The sequence below is a fragment of the Zosterops lateralis genome (assembly GCF_965231275.1).
Source record: "Zosterops lateralis genome assembly, chromosome: 3".
Classification (NCBI taxonomy): domain Eukaryota; kingdom Metazoa; phylum Chordata; class Aves; order Passeriformes; family Zosteropidae; genus Zosterops; species Zosterops lateralis.
Window position 1 is genome coordinate 54,277,851 of NC_139764.1, and position 19,375 is coordinate 54,297,225.

Sequence of the window (19,375 nt, forward strand, 5' to 3'; positions counted from 1 at the left end):
ATTTTTGACACCTTGAAGTTTCACTTTTTGATGGTGCTGGTGTAAACTGCTTGTTACTGTGAAAGCATTAACCTTACAATTGAAATTCCAAGACTCTATAAGGGAAAAGGCTAATTAAGTTGTCCACGAGTGTTCCTATGTCTGCTCTTGTGAAAATTGTTTGAATTAGGTTGTGAATTACTTTATAGTAACTTTTATTACTTTATAGTAATAATGAAGTTAGGTAAACCGGAAAAAGTACAATGTTAAGAAGCTGCCTTTTTGTAAGTTTAACTTCATATGTCTGCTGCTTGGAAAATTGGATTAAGGAGATGTGAGGGTTGGAGTGAAACCTGCCAAAGGACATACTGTTTTGTAAGGAGTTAAATGGGTTTTTTTTGCAAGTAGTGCAACCCTACGTCCTATACCACACTGTATTTCTCACTGTCCTCTCTTTTGTAGCATTCACTGTCTTTTGTCCAATGTCCTATCAAGTATTAAAGAGCCTTATATTCTTAAATCTGTGGTGCCAAATGCAGTCCTTCCACTGGTTCCCCCCTGTATGGTGCCTGTAATTCCCCCAAGCTATGCCTGAACCTGTGTCTTGCGTGGTGTTATTTGCTGCCAGGTGGTACCCTAGGGATGAGGAATGTTGGTCCAGCCTGCTATTTGCAGCATTTCTCTGGTGCCCTGGCGTGCCTCCCAGAATATGCTCAGATACAGCCAGAGCACATGGTGAGGCCCCCCTCACCACCTGTAGCTTTCCTCACTTTTGCTACGGACCTGGAAGGTTTTCTGGCAAGGGGTAGGCAGTACAGTGCAGGTGCAGGGAGGTTGGATCAAGAGACCCCACCGAGGTGCCTTCTAACTGTTCTGTGATTCAGAGGTGAGAAAGAAGGGGGCCAGGAGTGTTGGAGAGAGGAATGAGACAGACAGTGGGAAGAATGAGACTAAAGAGGTGGTCTTCAGCCATACATCATGAACTACAGACTGACTCCAAATTCCATAATTTCCACAGCTTCTAGAGTTTTTGCCTCTGGAGACTGAAACAATTTCCTATTCCTGGCATGGATTAAGCTGCAATATGTATTCTGCAATATGTATTCCACAATATGTATTCGAACAATAAAACAAAATTAAATTGTTTTCCTTAAACAAAACAAAAAATCTGGTTCTTGTAATCTTGTGAATGACTCCATAGCTAATGTTGGAGCTATTTTATGTTCAGTGCTATTATACTCCTGCAAGCAAAATGGTAGTGTTTTAAAGACTTGTTTTGAGTAAAAATTCTCCTGTAAAGTGTGTGTGTTGGAATAGTGGTATTATAAAGAAACCACACAACAAATTCAACATAGTTGTGTGAGCTGGAAAGTTCTGGGAAATGTATTTCCTCTGTGGTTGCATTGATTTAGTGAAAACATCTGTATCTGCTAGTAGCGGCAGTAAGATTTCTTTTGGGCTTCTCTTTGGAGCTGTTAATGGGTGTGAGGAAATACACGTCTCTAAGTGGGGTCTGCAGCAGGTCTAGTGAGGAGCGTGTGGGGGTCTCACAATGCACGAGTCAGGTCTCAGATAAGGAGCTCTCCTGGTCATAGTTGTGCCATTTTCTGCTGCCTGTCCCCCACCCCCTGCATCTTTCTGCCCTTGTGTTTGGCAGTAACTCCAGAGCAGAGATGGCAGACTGGGTTGTGTCCTCCTATGTGTTTTTCCAATTTTCAGCCCATTAATGCTGGCTGAAGCTGCTGCTGCTGAGCTTCTAAAGTCCTATTGTGGTAGTCGAGGCACAAACATCCTCATGGCTTGCCTTCTGCTTGCAAGATGTTGTAGGGGAGCTTTAGCTCAGTTTCTGGTAAAGGTGAGTTGGCAGTAGCCAGCTGTACATCTCTTTGTGCTGTCTGGGGTCTCACAAATCTTTTGAGGTCGTATTGTCCTCCTGCATGAGGCCTCCTTGCTAAGAGAGTGAGTCAGGGTGCTGAAATGGCAATTGTTCTCCCACCCTTGTTCCTCTTGCCACCTAGCTGCAGAAGGGGACAAACGCTGTGGTATGCCTGTGGGTGCTTTATTTCTGCAGCAGTCATCCTGTGTGCTCTGTACAGGAGGGAACACGTGGTGAAGCGGATTGATTCCCTATAAAGCCAAGCGCTGTATGGAGGGAGGGACAAAGGCCTTGTTTGTAGATTTTTCTCAACTCCAGCTTTCAATGTCCAGATACCACTGTGCTTTCATTCTTGCCAAAGCCCTGCTGTGCCTAGGCAAAGCTGTTATTTGCATTAATGAAGCAAAACAATTTTTAGGTTAACAGATCTACCATGACTATAGGAGTTGCAGAGTCCTGTTTGAGTAAAGTTTAAAATGTCTTGGCCAGCATGTCTTAAAGTGTACTTAGTGTGAAATAAAGCCTTAGTGGGCTGAGAAAAATGAATACTGGAATCATCTGGTTTTCTTCACTTTTTGCTTTTGATTTTACCACTTGCCTTTTTTTTTTTTTTTTTTTTTTTTTCTTTTCTGCTGGAGAAAGACTTAGTGTTTCTAAGTTGTTGGGAAACAACTCGTGTGTATCCAAGAGTGTGGTTTTCAAACCCAGGATGGAACAGATTCCCCACATAGAAACTTTGGTGAAAGTTTCATTGTCAGAGTTTTGGCACAGTAAATGAGGATGATGTGTTGTGTCACTAACAGTCCATAGGACATGTTAATATATTCTGATGTATGTGGAACTGTTCTACACTCAGTGCACGAGTGAAATTAATGAAGCTGCTGTATGTGAAATGTAATAAAGTACTTCTGGTGTTTACAACATCTTTTGTTTAGTCACCATATCAGTTACAAACCACTAAAGAAGTGAATTGTTTAGGCTGTAGGAAGAAGGTGGCAGTATTTTAAGCCGGGTTGCATCTCTCTCAGTACAGGTATTTATTTGGTTGTCTGTCTTGCTTCACATAATGTATGCTACTGTAAAGTCACACCAAGTGATTATCCTACTGCTAAAAGCTCTGGCTCTGTATCTGATGACACTGTCAGTCATGTCTTCACCAGCAAAATGATTTTATTAGGTTATGACAAACACTAGGTTTGGTTCACTGGGCATGATGGCTATCAAAAGTTTGCACGAATTAGTTCATGAACAGTCTTTTTTTGTTTAAAAAACAGTTATTTTTTTATTTAAATATGCATTTTTTTTCTGCCGCTGCAGTAGTCTACCACAATATGCTGTATCAATCTCTGTGGGTTTAAAATGTTTTTTTTGGGGGAGTATAAGTGGGTTGCTAGATGTAATGGTAAAGAATTAGGGTGAGAAAGAATAACAAGATCTGGATCATGCTGGCTGAAATGCTTGTATGTCAGTTGAGAGCTATTCTAAACTCGTTTAACTACTGCTGTTTTAAATGCAACCAACAGGCAAATAGGCACACCTTTGCCTATTATGTATTAGTATTGGGGAATGAATTAGTCCATTGGGAAAAAAAAGAAGATGCTTTTTTGTTTCAGTTTGGAGTTTATAGTGGTTCTTAAGTGATACTGGAGCAACAAATGCTGCCTAAACAAAAGGGCCTCATTACACCTACAACATATTGCCATTGTATTTGGTTCATATTGCCTTGCTTGTGCAGCACCCAGCAGGTGAATACAAGTTGCACCTTTCCACAAGTAGGATATTGTTTTTACTGTGAAGTGGGGGAGGATGTTGTCAGAAGTGTCCCTGAAGACATTCTGTGGCATTAGCTAGGAAGCTATTTGGGCTCGTCTGCCTAAAGCAGGTGTGTTCCCTATTTTAATGATGTGTTTGCATGCATTTGCTGAATGTTGGCTTTCATGTGTTCTCTGTTGAAACTAAGAGTGCCAGGTCTGTCTGCACAGAACATATGGATGTGCTCTGCTTCCATCTCATTCATGTAATGTGCCAAACAAAATCTGTTAAAGCATGGAAGGATTGATTTTGCAAAACGTAGCTGGTCAGTGAGTGGTGCAGTTGATTCTTAAAAGGGAAAACCAAAGTGGGAGTGTTGTTCTGTGTGAAGCTACTGCATCATATGGAACTTCATCTCTGATGCATGCAGAACATACACCAAGATCAGCAGGAAAAAATAGTGTGCGTCAGTTCTCTTCCTTTTTAATCCTTCATCTTTTTCAGGTCAGGAGTCGTTTTCCTGGTGAAGGCTGGGATTAGCAAAGAGTTACAGCTGAAAGGCTGGCAGCAAGATATCATGCTGCTGGGTGTTTGAGTATGAACCCTTGTTTGTGGTTCCTGCTCTTTCTTGGAAACCCATTTTTTTCCCAGGACGAGTATTCGGGGTGGCTCTGTGGAGTCTGGCTGCCTGGGGCTGAGTGGTAACTCCTGAACAAGGGGGTGTCTCACCTTTTCCCTCTCTCCCCAAGGGGAGTCAAAATTTCATGCCTTAAGGCCAAATGATACTTAATGGCTGAATATTCACAGATGAGTCAGTCTCTTAGGGAGGTGGGTGATACCAGTGAGTGTGATGGCACCAAAGCCACACGGGGTTGTGGCCTTGGACCCCACAGCTTTGCACAGATATCCAGTCTAGTTCTGCTGGTGAAAATTGTGACTGCACGTGTATTCTGATATCTGCCTTCAAATTGGTGGGAATGTAGTAAAACCGATTATTATATTTTTTTTTAATTCCTGGTATGGCTCACTTTAGTTTCTTTCTCTCTGCTTCTGGCACAGTGTTCTGTTTTTCAGTGTAGTGAAGTGTGTTTGACCTACTGTCTTCATGCTTGTATCTCTTTCATAAAAAGACTTCTTTGGTTAAACCTGTATGATTTTATGCTGTATTCCAGTTTTTGCTCTTCCTGTTTTTTAGATACGTGACGTGTTATCACAACTCACTTTTCTGTAGTGTTACATTTTGATTTTGCCTTTAGAGGTCTTAAAGCTATGTCATAATAAGGACCCTCTTGTGGAAAAGGTTAGAATTAAGTTTCTTTCCCCACCCCAGTTTTTTTTTCCATGAATTATCTGAAAAGGAGCTATTAAAAAGAAAGAAATGTCAACTCTACTTTGAGTTTTAGTTGAAATTTTGGGATTAAATACCATTAACTTCTTAGCTATTACAGAACTGCCTTTATCACTGTTTATTGTACACTACCATTTCTCCATGTCAAATCTCTTTTTGAATTTCTGATGCAAGTTCACTCATTGTCAACCAAAGGTACAATTTATAAATTAATTCACTCTAGCAATTTTCCATTTGACGTTAATATCTCAAGCTGGATTACTAAACCCATGAGAGCAGCTGTGTGATTCATGTGATTCTCTGTGATCTATTTCCTAGTATTCTTAGGGTAAATTTTTTTGCTGTATTTTTTTAACCGGTCTGTAAAAGCTTTGGTTCTACCTTTGGCTTGAATTGATATCACAATTCAGTATTACTGTATAGCTTTTTTTTCTTCCTCTCTACCACCCCAACTCCAATTACTCTATATAGAGTTTTGCCTTTTTGGGAAAATCTTGTGTCACTATTTCAGAAAATATTAAAACCAAGAGTAGCTTTCACAAGTGAAGAAAGACAGTTTTCTTAAGTCTTAGAACAGGAGCTCACCCTTACTATGAGAATGGTGAGGCACTGGAACAGGTTGCCCAGAAAAGCTGTGGGTGCCCCATTCCTGGAAATTTTCAGTGCCAAGTTGGATGGTACTTCGAGCTACCTGGTCTAGTGGAAGGTGTCCCTGCCTATTCTGGGGGTGTGCAGGGAGGGATGTGGAAATAGATGATCTTTAAGGTCCCTTCCAACCCAAACCTTTCTATGGCTGTAAAAGTAATTAAAAGGGAAGCTGCCATCATTTTGGTGAGGTGTATGGCACAGCTGTGATAGTCCTGTGTTCTCTGCTGTCTAGCTAAGTGTGCTGTCCAGAATGTTTGCCAAAAACAGGTAAGTTAAGCAATGTAAGCGGAACAATGACACGTAATTTCCTCTTGTAGGCTTCCTCAAGCCTTAAACCATCTCTGTTTGAGTCTGTCAGGGTCAGACTTGACTTCTGTGACACTTTCTTTCATGAACCTCTTCACCTTTCCTTGAACCTGTGTATGGATGTTGAACATTATTGCATACTGCTGTGTGAAGAATCACTCCTTTATTACTTGTTTGGACCTGTCATATGCTTGCTTCACTCTCTGATTCCTGTGTTGGAAGAGATGATGAGCAGTTGGTGTTCTTTATAGCTACTTTTGTCTTTACAGGCCTTTACCATGTCCTTCTACCCAAAGTATTTTCTTCTGTAAAAACTTATTCCATGCCTGCTTAGTTTCCTGAAAATATTTTTGAGGAAAATTTGAGTAAATTTTTCTGGCTTTGGTAGAGAGAATTCTTGTCTTATAAAACTGGAGTATTGGAAGGGTAGCAAACTATTTTGACTCCTCCTGATCATGCTTCATGACTGTGAAATGCTAAAGCTTAGAGTTGTCCTCAGATTTACTGTCTGGACGAAGGTAATAGGCGCTGCCAGAATGGTTGCAGTCAGTGGTTTTGTAGGGCGGACTGATAAAAAGTGTAGCATAACACAAGGCCTGTCTGTCTGAGATTGTATCTATACTGAGCAACTAAAGGTTAAACATAGTATAGTCTCTCTTTCCCTTCTGGTCAGGATAGCTTACAACCCAAATTTACCCACCAGTTCTTTTATTACAAGGCAAAGCTTTCAGTTTTGTGTTTAAAAAAAAAAAGCTAAGGGATTTAGGGATGGATTTGAATGGAATGAATGGATTTATTTTGAGGTAACATGAATGCATGAGTATGGAGCCTGTTTTTCCAGGCTAAATATATTAGTTGAAAATACTGGAAATAGAAACATGTTGCAAAAGCCTTCCTGTGGAGCTGTCAATCAGGGGGGATTACAGCGGGGACAGTAAAGCACTCGTTATTGAGGTTGAAGGCTTCACCATTTCCCCCTGTCCTGCTGTGACCTTAATGAGAGAGCTGCCCTTTGCATCCAGGCTGGCAGGCAGAGGCCAGCAATTTGTCTGGTACCATCCCTGTGTGATGGGGGAGACTGACAAGAAACTTCTGTGCCATTCTGGCTGCTCTGGGCAATGCCTGTCCTCAGCAAAGCTGTACCCAGTGCCTGGTGGGGCAGCACGTTGTGCCTGCTTCATCAGGATGCAGGTGCTCAGACAAAACCATAGAAGAGTTGCTTACAATTGACTACATGAGGAGAACTTACTTTATAAACAATCTGGTTAGGGAGGAGACATTTTTCCATGGTGATAATAAGCAACTCTTGCTCTTTCACTCTGTGTTGTTTTGTTTTAAGTGATTGATACTTCAGATGGTGACAGTGTTATGACTAATTGTGACATTACATGAGAATAAAAAGTGGAATGAGGAAGTTTTTTCACATTTGTACTAGACAAAAGTACAAAGACCTCTTGAAGGCATTTTCTTGGAAAACTAAGAGCTTTGAGCTCTTTTCTGGGCCCTAAAAGTGGCTCACGGTAGTTGATAACTAAACTTTTGTTTTGAGAACTTTTGGAAAGATTAATGTGAAAACTTCAATGATAGCTAACAATCAGGCATGGGGATCCTAGGAAGTCAGTTCTTACCTAAGCTCAAAAGTTTCTACTGACTTCTCTAGATTTAATTTTTTATCCTCCTTTTAAAGAACTTTGAATTCCTCTGTTAAGATCATCCCTAATTCTGTTTTGTAATACTGCTGGAGAATGGCATCTGTGATGTTGCTGTGTAAAACCATCCCACTGAGTTCTATATTAAAGAAACCGTGTATTTATTTTCTCCTCCTTGAACTTTTCTTATTTCTTTCTGTATCTGTCCTACTGAGCCGCTTCAGCTTTCGGCTGCCTTGCAGACCCTTCTTCTTTATTTTCATTTGCCTTCTCAGGTGCTGGTTCATCTGCTTGTGAGGTAGTTATTTTCCTTCTAGTGTTCATTTGCTGCCTTGATTCCCTCTTGCTTTATCTTTGATTAATTTCTTCCAGTTATTGAAACAGAAGAAATGATGGGAGGAAGCTATCACAGTAACTTATAAAATGATGTGGAATGTAAATGACAGCATAATGACACGTACCGTGGGGTTTGCCAAGGATTCTCATGGAACTGATTATCTTTCAAGGCTTGGGAGGGATGAAGTTGATGTGTGCAGGGAATCTTTGGATACTAAAAGTGTAAATTATATAGACCCTGAAGAGGAGACCAGAATAAGAGTGACTTTTTTTAGGTGGGAAGGTCAGTTTTAGGGTGATGAGGCAAAGATGACTTTGGCGGTCCTATCCGAACCGGCTGTCCAAGGTTCCAGGGAGCTCCTTAATGGGATGAGGGTTGTAGTTGAACTTTGGTTCTGCCCTCAGATGCCCGGTACTACCTACTTCTTAGAGCTGCCCAACAAAGGAGAGAACATGATCTTAACAATGCTTTTGTTTCCTTGAGGCAGTGAGCAATGATCCCCATGTTCCTGCTAAGTGAAGGAAAAGTTTTGTACTTGTGAGTTCTTCCTCTCTTCAAGTGGCTTGTGCTCCTCCCGCTTCCTGGTGTCAGCTTGTGGCATTTTATGAGCTGCCCTGAGAATCTGTTCAAGTTCCTGAATGTATGGGAAGCAATCCCTGTCACATTCCAGCTTCCCCTCCCCGTGCCTTCCTCATTCCCCTGCCATATCCATCTCCTCTGCCCTGCTATGTCAGAGTGTATAGACTCTGTTGACTGTGGTATTACAAGAACAGGAGTGAGGGAGGAAAAAAGAGGTGCTGAGTCAGCTGTGCCTATAATAGATTAGTTAATTGTTGCTTTATGGTAGGTAAATTGTTTGGAAGTGTCCAACGAAGAAGTTGAGCAAAAAGCGTGAAATTGCTTGGCGACTCTGCTCACAGAACACACCTCTCTAGTTTTTGGGGAGTCAGGTATGCCACTGCTCGATGGCTGACATCTCTCTACTATAGAAATGTTAATTCTCTCTGAATAGAAAACCGATAGTTATGGCTTGGACCCAAGCCCCCCGCTAACTCCCCCAAAGTTGTTCCTTTCTTCGCCTCAATTCTTATACAAAATAACTTTTTTAATTGTGGAAACAGACTGAGATTGGTATCAGCGCAAATCCTTAAGTGTAAGCTCTGTCCTAATGTTTTTGCATGAATGCAAGGTATTGAATGTCTTCAGGGGTGCTTTGCGTGGTGGTTATTTTAGACAGAAAAGTCTAGACAGTTCTTAGGATCTATTGCACATCTCTACACCTGCCAAAATTTGGGAGGGAGTTCTGTTCAAATTACCCTGCTGTTCATCAGAAAGGTTTTCACAACACACATAACAAACACTAACTGTATTAGTCTCTCACTTTCCCCCTCTCCCTGTGCTACTAGTGTTCTAAAACTTGAATAATAGTCTGCAATTGCTATTTTTGTTTCTGCCTTTCCTCATTCTCTAACAATTGTGTAAATAGAAAGGACAATCTTTTGTGCGTGGTTTTGTTGTATGTGCAAGAAATAATACAAAGACTTCACACACATGATTGAGACAAGTGATTTGTAAACAGTTTGAGACTAAAATAAATAGAATAGCTTTGAGAAAGGCTCTTCAGTGGATAAAGGATATAAATATAGATACCTTTTTTCAATGTCAGTCTTAATTGTATTTTTTTTAGAAAACCAGAAAACTGCTTTCTTGCTTGAACCTGCCACATGTAAGAAAGTGTCTTTCTAAGTAATGTAAGAAATTATCTAAATAATATCGGCTTGCTTTTTATAGTTCTTAGTTAATCTAAATTCTTCAGTAATATCCAGACATTGCAATCAGCAATACCAAGTCTCCCCACAGGGCTCTGAAGTTCATGGAGAAAATACATGGAAAGAATATAGATGTTTGGAAGAAGAGAAAAATGAGTAGTTCATTTAGACTACTAGTGACATTTCAATGCTGATCTTAAAACTTTGCTTAAATACTACTAAAATTTATTGAATTAGGTTATGAGTCTTCTTCCCTTCTCCTTTCCCTCTTGGAAGTATGGTTTTCATATGATATATTTTATTTGCATATGATTAAACATTGATATAATGAAAAATTAAACTATAGGCTATAAAATGTGGTTGCAACCTCAATTAAAATGTTTAATATTTCCCCCTAGGTTTCTTAATAAAAATAATATCAGTGTTCCTAATATTGGTAAGCTCATATTAAACTGTCTACCAATACATGAGTTTATGCGTTGCATAGTTTTGGTCATTTAATCTTAAATATGTGTCTAGCTGAGCAGTTGTGCCACTGTGTTGGCTATTTTGAGTCAACATTTATGTAATTCTGTAATATCTTATTTTATAAAATATAGTCCTACAGTATGATTATGAAAGTACTATTTTTAAGGCTTTTTGAGTTAAAAAAAAAAATAGCCCTTCAAGTTTTACTCTACCTTCAAGAATGGGCAACCATGAGTTAAAAAAAGCACAGGCAAACTAAAAGCCACAGTTATTTCTTGGGAAGGATATATATGTTTGAGTCTCCATGTTTTAGCATAGAATGTAGTTCTGGAAAGGATAGTAAGCAAAAACCAAACTGGATAAAAAACCCTTAAAAAATAACACTAAACTGCATGCTGAACGAAGTGTTTTATTTTAGGTGTTTGTGTAGTTTGTAATGGAAACTGTGGGCTTACAAGAGCAAGTGATGGGAAACAGTGGTCTGTGAGGCAGCAATAAAAATTGGGAATGCCAAATATGTGCACTGTATGTCAGCCTTGTTTGTGAATTTGTTTGAAAAAATAAATTGTTAAACAATGACGGCCAGTTATTTTTTTAAATTATTTTTCCTGGGAAAAGAGTTTGTATAGCCTAAGGGAGGATTTGGTGCCTGTGGGAAAGAGAACAGTGGGGCTCAATTTTCAAAATTTGTGCAGCTTTGCCGAGACATATGGAAAGGAACAAGAGTGCACTCTGAACAACTGCAGCCCTGGGAGACTCTGCTAGTCTTGCATGCGGATTTTCCCATTCATAATTACACTTAAAAATCAAGCTGTGTGCACTGGTAGCTCTACATGGGGAGGAGTCGAGCTTGTTCAGCCAGACGTTGATTTACTCTAATAATTAAGCTTGTCCGAGTCATGTAAAGGGGTGTCTGTCCTCATTAACTTGGGAAGGGGAGCGGTGTGTGTTTGGTCAGCCTGTGCCTGTGGGAGCCCGTCCTCTGCACATCTGCTGGGAGCCGGCACTGTGGGGAAGCAGCGGCTGCTCTGCTGCTGTTTGGACGTGAATATGTTTCATGTGACTCCTCAAACCCCCTTTGTGACTTGTGTCAAGTGTTTTCACGGTGGTAGGCTGTGCTGGGAGTGCTTGTTTCCCAGGCTGCTGCTGCAGCTCCACGAATGGAACTGTGTGTTGGTCTTTTGGCTCTCATTTCTCTGTAGTTCAGGATGCTGTTTGTGTTCCTCATCTGCTGCGTTTGATATCCTGTCCATCTCAATGGTTTCCTTTTGAACCAGCATTGTGCATAAACATCCTTTACTCAAGTAAAAGTTCAACCTTTTTTTTGAAAAAGGAATGGTGAAACAATGTAGCTGTTGTGAACTATACGAAGATGATGTAGAATGTGTTATCTGAATTTTTGCTCATGTCATCTGTTTTCAATGAGTGTGGTGTATTCCTGTGAAACAGACGTAATTGGGTCTGTTCCTTTTGCTCTAGCCAAAATATTGAAGGGGAACAGTTACAGGAGCACTGAAACATTTTTAAAATAACACATTCATCCAAATTCCCCCCCTCCCCAGATTTTTGCTGCTCACAGGCTCTTAAACAACAGAGGAAATAAGGAAAATACTCAAGGAAACAGGATTAACACATGAAGCTTAAAGTAAAATGAGATGAAAACCAGAAACGCTTTCTGTAATCACTTGGGAAAACCTACTGTAGAGAACAGGATCATAGAGTCACAGTTTAAAGTGAGGATTTGGGAAATATTTCTGGGACAAAATAGTCTAAACTGTTTTAAAATACTTCTAGAAAGAAAAATGAATTAGATTTCTTACTGGTGTGTGTTGTTGATCCTTAGAAAGGGGAAGCAATGGCTGCTTCAGGAAGCTGCAGGCTCTTATAAATCAAGGTAACAATGAGACTTGAGCCAAACATCCTTTTGATTGATTTGCCTTTGTGTTTTATTTTTTCTTCATTTTCCTTCTCATAATTTTATGCTTTTGTTTCTTTGCTTATTTAACAAGATCTTAGTTCTTGCCTTGCCTTGGATTTTTTTTTTCCTGACAGTTATTTTTTTGTTGTTGCTATGGATGCCCCTCAGGGTTTGGGTTACCCTGATGTCCCTTGGTCACTTTGCTGGTGCAGACAACAAAGGCACGTTTTTACTGCCTGAGTTTGATCCACAAGGAGCAGACAGGTTGACTTAGGTGATCCAAAGATCCCCAAAACTTATGTGCTCTATTTCTATGGTCCCGTGGTACAACTTCAGTCACACTGCAAGTTTCTTCCATAATTTTGCGTTGTATATTAAATGAACTTAAAACTTCTGCCTTTTGCAAGTTTTTTTTTCCTTTTTTCTTTTTGGGTTGGTTTGTTTGTTTCTGATGTCCCCTTGTCTCTCTTTTGTGTTTTGGTAGGCCTGGATGATTGCCTGCAGCAGTATGTCCATAAATTTGAACGGGAGAAGATAAATGGTGAACAGCTACTACAGATTTCTCACCAGGACCTTGAAGACTTGGGTATCACACGGATTGGACACCAGGAACTGGTTCTAGAGGCTGTGGATCTCCTGTGTGCACTGGTTAGTTAAGTTGTGAACAGATATGCAAAGAATTTCTTGAAGGGCTTTTTTTGGGTGACTAACAAAAGCAAGATTGATAAAACCAGAATATCCTTGTGTCTTGCTTTCTGTTACACATCATGATAAAAGAAAAAAGTAAAAATTTGTTTAGTTCTTGCAAGTTTTGTATTAATAGCTCTGTTTTTCCTGGTAAGAGACAATTTCAATTCATTTGGTTGCACTTCCAAAGGAAGAAGTTGTCTGAGTGACATTGTTACATCTTGTGGCTTCTGTTAGGGAACAGTTTGTCTTAAAAGACAGAAGACACACTGTAGAAATGACAAGTGCTAGAAGGTTCCTCACATCAGTTGAAATGGGTTTAGGCTGATTGTGTAGCAAACCTAGGAAGTGAAGAAATATTAATTCTTGAGATGAGGGATGTTTAGCCACCTCAGTTTCAGTCTAGCTGAACTCTTCATTGGATTCAGAACTTAAGCTATTCCTTTGTCCTGCTCCCGATATATAACTGCAGATACTTTGAAAAGAAACAATAAATTTATTTTGGATTGTTTTACTAGGGCAGGCTTTATTTAAAAGCCATAGTTTGGTCACAGTCTTGAAGGCCTGTTTGATGTAGTGCAGTGTAATGAGCACCAGAGGTGTATAATATAATTACATCAGGGAGGAGGGTGGGAAAGCCTGCCTGATGATTCCTTCCCTGGCCAGCACTGGTCTGTCTTCCCTACATTAGGCAAGGTTTGCAGCAGTATATGCTTATGCTTCTTAAAATGGAGAGTCTTTATTGCCTGTGTGATATGTGCATTATTTGCTGCAGAGAGGTGCTACAGGGAGTGTTTCTACTCCACAACCTGGAGCAGATTTTACTGAAAGAAGCATATTTTTTGAAATCTCTTCAAACGATCTAAAATGTTTCTCAAAGAGTTACTCTTATACTTTACATTTTATTTCCTTTAGGTATTTGAGCTACCAAAAAAAATTAACATGAACTTGAAAACCTAATAAAAGAATGTAACTAGACTGAAAAGCAGTTCATGGTGTGGGAAGGAGCTTGTTGGGCAAGTGCAGGGGTCTGGTGAGTTAGTAAATGTAGTGTGGGCTGTATATGGTTCTGACTTCTGACTGAAGTAATCTATGTGGCAGTCCCCAAAGGCACTTTTTTTCTCTCTTAAAAGTATTAGAATAAAGTGAACAAAGCTGGACAACTGCCAGAACCTAAAGCTGTGTTTTATCTCCTACAATTTCCTTCTAATTTCCTTTGTAGACAAAAGTTTTGACCTCAGACCCATTTCTGGAAATCCTTTGTGAAATGCAGCTCAAGTTAATGCATTAGACAGATATTACATATTACAGCTGAAATGTGCTTGTTCCCTTTTTAAGAGGTGAAGGGAGAATTCCTGTGTTTTCAGTATGCCCTTTGCCACCTTCTTGATGCCTGTTCCCTTGAGTTTTTGGAATTGCATAGAATCACCACTGATTTTGTTTCCAAGGGGATACTAAATGCTAGTAACAACTAATTTTTTTGTTGTTGTTTCTTCTTTTTGTGCAAGAGAGGTTTGCTGATTCCACCTGCATTAGTTCTTTGAAAGTCGCAACATGTATTCTTTAGTGGATGTTTTGTACATATGCTGTCACTTTCCCAACTTTTGGGCCTTGCAAGCAAAGGAACTTTTCTTTTTTCTTTTTTTTTAATCTTATTTTTCTTTTTTGTTCCCCCTTTTTTCACCCCACTGCCACCCCCACTAAGCTGTCAGCTCACACTGAGGAAATGTGGCACTGGCTGGGCCAGCCTGATGTCACTCTGAAAGGTTATCATTCTTGATGGAGAAAGGCTGAGAGGGGGTTTTGGTGTTTTCCCAGTGCTGGAGTTCCCAAGAAGAATTTCCCTTCTTATCTAGTTTTGCCTTGGCAGTCTCCCAGCTGAGTTTCCTTCAGATCAGTGCTTTGGTTGCCTCACTCCACAAGAATACATGTGGCTCTAAAGACAGTGAGGAAGCTCTCTTTGGAGCATCTTTCTCCTGCAGTATTCCTTTTCCAATGTTCACTGTACAGACCTTTGTTCCAGCATCAGCAGATCAGTCACTTAATAGAGGGTGAACATAGTCCTTGCCTTGAGAAAGGACACCAAATGCACCTGATTTTTTAATTTAGTTTTTCTAGGGGTTAAGTACTATTTGGCAGCACTGAGCTAAAAATGTCTGGAAGTTTCTGGTGTGAAAAGGAAATTAATGCATCATTCTCTACTGCTTTGGTGATGCAGTGTTCCCTCATGTCCTCACATAGCAGTGGCTGCACATGCAGCATCTTCAAGAGTCAGCAGGAGAGTGTGGACTGGGATAAACACATTGCTGTTGTTCTTGACCTGGTCTAATAGAGTTTTCTGAGCAGGTGTTGAGGACTCATTTGAGGAATTTAGAGGATATATCAAAGGACCTGAATTCCCCCTGAAGAGGGGAAAAAAGAATCAACTTGAGTGTTTCAATTTTTTTTTGACACTACTGCTCAGTGGGGGCCGGGGGGGTGGGGAAGATGGAAGAAAGATCACATTTCTTTGTTGATTCAAGTATTTGGAGGAGGAGGGAACAAACATACGTAACTTTGCTTTACAAACCACAAAAGCAGGGACAGAAAACAAGCTTTTGAGGGTTTAATGAATATGAAACAATGCAAGCAAGAAACTATGCAAATATTTTCACTTTTAATGTGTTCTTTGGATTTGATTTCTGAATCTTTGCCTACACTGTATGATGGGAGAGTTTGGAATTTTCTTGAGAGTATGTTTTTCTTGAGGCTAGAATAAAGAGATACTAATTGTATACAATTAAAAAATACCCCAAACCCTGAAAAAAATCCATAAACCAAAAAAGGACGTAGTTGTGCCTTTGATAATTTTGCTGATGATAATGTTCTGCCAGCATATTTGCAGCGTAACAAAATACAACACCATAACATGAAAAAAATATGGGAAGACTTACCCTTTAGGTCCTAATCATTGTGAAAGGACATCTGTGCACTACCATATAAGATTTTAGTTTTTTTAGAGGCTTCAAATTTTGTGTTGTTTATTAGGAAATCTGCTACTCCAGAGAATTCTTTAGCATGCATTTTTATTAAAAAGAAAATACCAAGAATGGGTGACTGTGATAATACCTTGTGTTAATTCAAATGTTTATATAGGCCTGCAGTGAGTTGGATCAGCATCTGAGCAAGCATTTGAACTGGTTTTATTTATTTTTTTTCCCAGAGCAGGTTTTCAGTTCAATCAGCCAGCATGTCCAACTCATCACGTTGCAGCATGTGAACATGGCTGTGAAAGGGAAGAGGATGCTGTCCCTGGGCAGTAGCAGAGCTCTTTGTCAGCCCAATTCAACTCTGACACAACTGCTCTGCTCTTTTGACTTTAGTTAGCCACGTGGGGTTTTTTGTTTGTTTGTTTTGTTTTTTTTGAGTGTGTGGTTCTGTGGGTGGTGGTTTTTTTTTTTTTTTTTTTTTTTTTTTTTTTTTTTTTATGTTGGCTGCCCGACCTTGAGCCATTATTTGGTCAGATTACTTTTTCTCATTAAATGTGATGGAGTTCAGAAGCAGTGAGCTCATGTGCTCTCACTGCACGTGTGGGTGCTGCCTCTCCTCCAGCCCTGCATGTGGCTCCCCAGGTTAATGAGTAATAGCCTGGGAATGTTTGACATCGGGTGCTCTTGACCGCTGGCTGCAGCCTGTGTTTAGATTAAAACAACTTTGATGTTTAAAATTGGGAGCAATAGTAAAATGTAACCTTTTCTTTGGTTCATGGGCAACATCTAAAACCCTTTGGTTGCTTAAATAATAATTTGTTAATTCTTGTTGCCTCAGTCCTGTGGAAATATTTCAAGAAAAGCCTGCTAAGATTTGCACTTCAACTGTGTGTCAGTGTGAAGGTTGTTTGGTGTTCTGCCACAATATCAGCATTCCTATCTGTCCTAGACTGGGGCTACAGTTCTATGACAAGTTAAATTAATCCAGGTCAGCTGCCGTCTCCACTCCCTCCTGTCCCCTGATTAGTGATCCTTTGTACTTGCACTCACCTGACCCTGAAGTGAGCTGCTTCAGGGAGCTAAACCAAGGGATTAGATTTTTTTTTTTTTTATTGTTCAGATCCCCAAGCCAACCCTCCCAACAGACTGGACATTGCAAATGAAGGAGAAAGAATAGTTGGTGATGTGAGAGCTCGTCAGGAGAGTTTCAGCTTGGATAGAAGCATTGCTATATCTGGTCAAGGGGCAAAATACTTTCTGTATATTAGAGCAGACAGTGAGGGGACTGGTGGAGCAGTGGTGGATTTGGTTGGGATGACTCCTATTCCTGGGGTAGTTCATCCACTAGGGCTGATCCACAGTTGTCCAGTTTGGTGTCCTGGTACTCAAGAGCGGCATCCCCTGTGTTGTGCTGGAGAGGTGTCAGGAGCTTTCCTGGAGCACAAACTGCTGGTTTAGCAGTGGAGGTGCACTCTGCAGAGCCTTTGGGGGAAGCTTTAGGAGAGCTTAGAGCAGTCACTTAGAGCTTGGCTGTGATCTCTTGGGAGTCTGCTGGGGACACCAGTTGCAGTTTTGAGCATGGGCCCCCACATCTTTAGAGGCAGCACCTGTGTTGAAATCGCCCTCAAAACTGAGAACTACTTGACAGAATTATTTAAAAACTACCTGGACTGGAAGAGTCACACTAGACTCACCCATGGTATAAATAAAGCGAAAGAGATGTGATAAGGGGTACGTGAATGTTTTAAAGGCCAAGCCCAAAATCTTACCTGGTATATCAACACATGTACTCTTAAATGCTGGTGCCACTTCTAATCTCAAGTACCCACAGGTGGCTGGCAGAGCTTCTGCATCTTAATAACAGAAAGAAAGGTCTAGAGATAATTAATTACATGAAAGCTCTCAAGTTCTGATCAGAGTAATTTGGTGGTCATACCTCAGGACAGAAAAAGTATTTTCTGTTTTCTGTCCCTTTATGAAAGCAGAGAATCAGCATCCTCTACTTTCCCTATTTAAGGGGAGGATTTCTGATATGTGGCTATTGTTCCTGTGGTCATAGGAACTTGCTCCACATCCAGACCTGTTTGTGAAAAAGTATTCCCTAAATAATAGACTAATATTCAATCTTGTAAGATGAGGATAAAACTAACTGCATGAAATGCCTCCAAATAATGCTTTTGGGACATTTTTTTTGTTTTGTTAAAATTAAAGGGTGGCAAGTTCACACATCACAGTGTGCAAGTACTTTAAAGTTTTTTAGTAATCCAGATCTTTCCCTTTCTGTGATCCTGGAAAATTTAAGGATATCCTTTGCTGTTGCAACAGTGGCATTTTTTAAAATTGGACATATCCTTTCAACCTCTGCTCCTGGCTGCACTTTAATGGTATTTCCTTGCCAAGAGCCCTGAGGTGGAGGAGGGAGGCACTTGTGTAACTTAAACCCACTGGGATCTTATCCATAGGAGGTAGTAGTATTTTTAAAGGTAGCTGTGTAGCTGAAACCTCTCTGTACACTGTAGCCATGTGTTTCTTTGGGTCAGAGATCCTTACACTTTGTAAATGACTTAATCTGAAATATTCCAGCCTGTTTTGCAGATGCTTCACTCTGGAGAGAATGGAGCTACAAGCCAGCACTGTGCCCTAGCAGAATGCTGTTCTGCATTAATGGAAGAGGAAGTGTTTATCACCCTTAAGTTGTTGCACCTTAGGCTAAATATGCCCCCTGCTCCCAAGTGCAGCAAAGGTACAGGGAAACCAGAGGAAGCTCAGTGAAGGGCTCTCACCTTGGTCAGGGCTAGAGTACTTGCCCTTGAGGAGAGGCTGAGGGACTGGGACTTCTTCAGCCTGGGAAAGAGATGCTCCAGGGAGGCCCAACAGCAGATCCCCAGCACCCACCATGGTGGGGAACAGTTGTCAGGATGACAGAGTTGGGCTGTGCATGGCAGAAATTGAAACAAGAGGTTCAGGCTGGATATAAGGAAACATTTTCTTGCTCTGAGGACAGTCAGACCAGGTGGATCAGGCTGCCCAGAGAAGTTGTGCACTCTGTCCTTGGAGGTTTTCAAGACTTGATATGAAATCCTGAATAAGCTGATCTGAGCTTACAGCTGAGCCTGTTCTGAGCAGGAGGGGTTGGTCTGGGACCTCCAAAGCTTCCCTTCACCCTGGATGGTGATCCTGAGTGCTGGTGTATCAGGAACTCCTGAAACTAGGAATTAAATGGAATTAAAATTTGTCTTAGTTGGTTTAGGTTTTTGCATAGGAAAGTAGAAAGAGTTGAGAGTATATCTGACTGAACTATGGAACTTGTAGGTTAGTTGCAAGAATCTGCAGCAGCAAAAGAATAGTGAAGGGCAGGACTTTCTTGTATTTTTGTGTGTATGTTTTGTTCTGGTGGGAGTGGTTTTTTTTGTTGTTTTGGTTTGTTTTTTTTTTTTTTTCTCAAAAGTAGGAATTTTAATTTATAAAGTTGAAGCTATAGCCAAGACTCTCAGATATTTTTTTTTAGGCTTTGTAAATGAATGAAAAATATTATATCTAAAAATGGGTTTAATTACCATGGATTATGTTAGCCCTGTCCCCAAACTTGCAAATAGTTGCACTATTGTAGCCAAGGAGCACAGTTAGTTAAAACTGGTGATCCAAATATTTACTCAGGCTTTTGATTGC

At 40.4% G+C, this 19,375-nt stretch overlaps 1 protein-coding gene across 1 annotated transcript in view; it reads left to right on the plus strand.

Annotated features, from left to right (window-relative positions):
• Nucleotides 1-19,375, plus strand: part of CNKSR3 (CNKSR family member 3) — a 54,858-nt gene that overhangs the window by 14,282 nt on the left and 21,201 nt on the right. Inside the window, exon 2 of the mRNA XM_083857708.1 lies at nucleotides 12,535-12,698. Coding sequence (XP_083713834.1) covers nucleotides 12,535-12,698 — 164 coding nt within the window. The remainder of the gene's footprint in view (nucleotides 1-12,534; nucleotides 12,699-19,375) is intronic.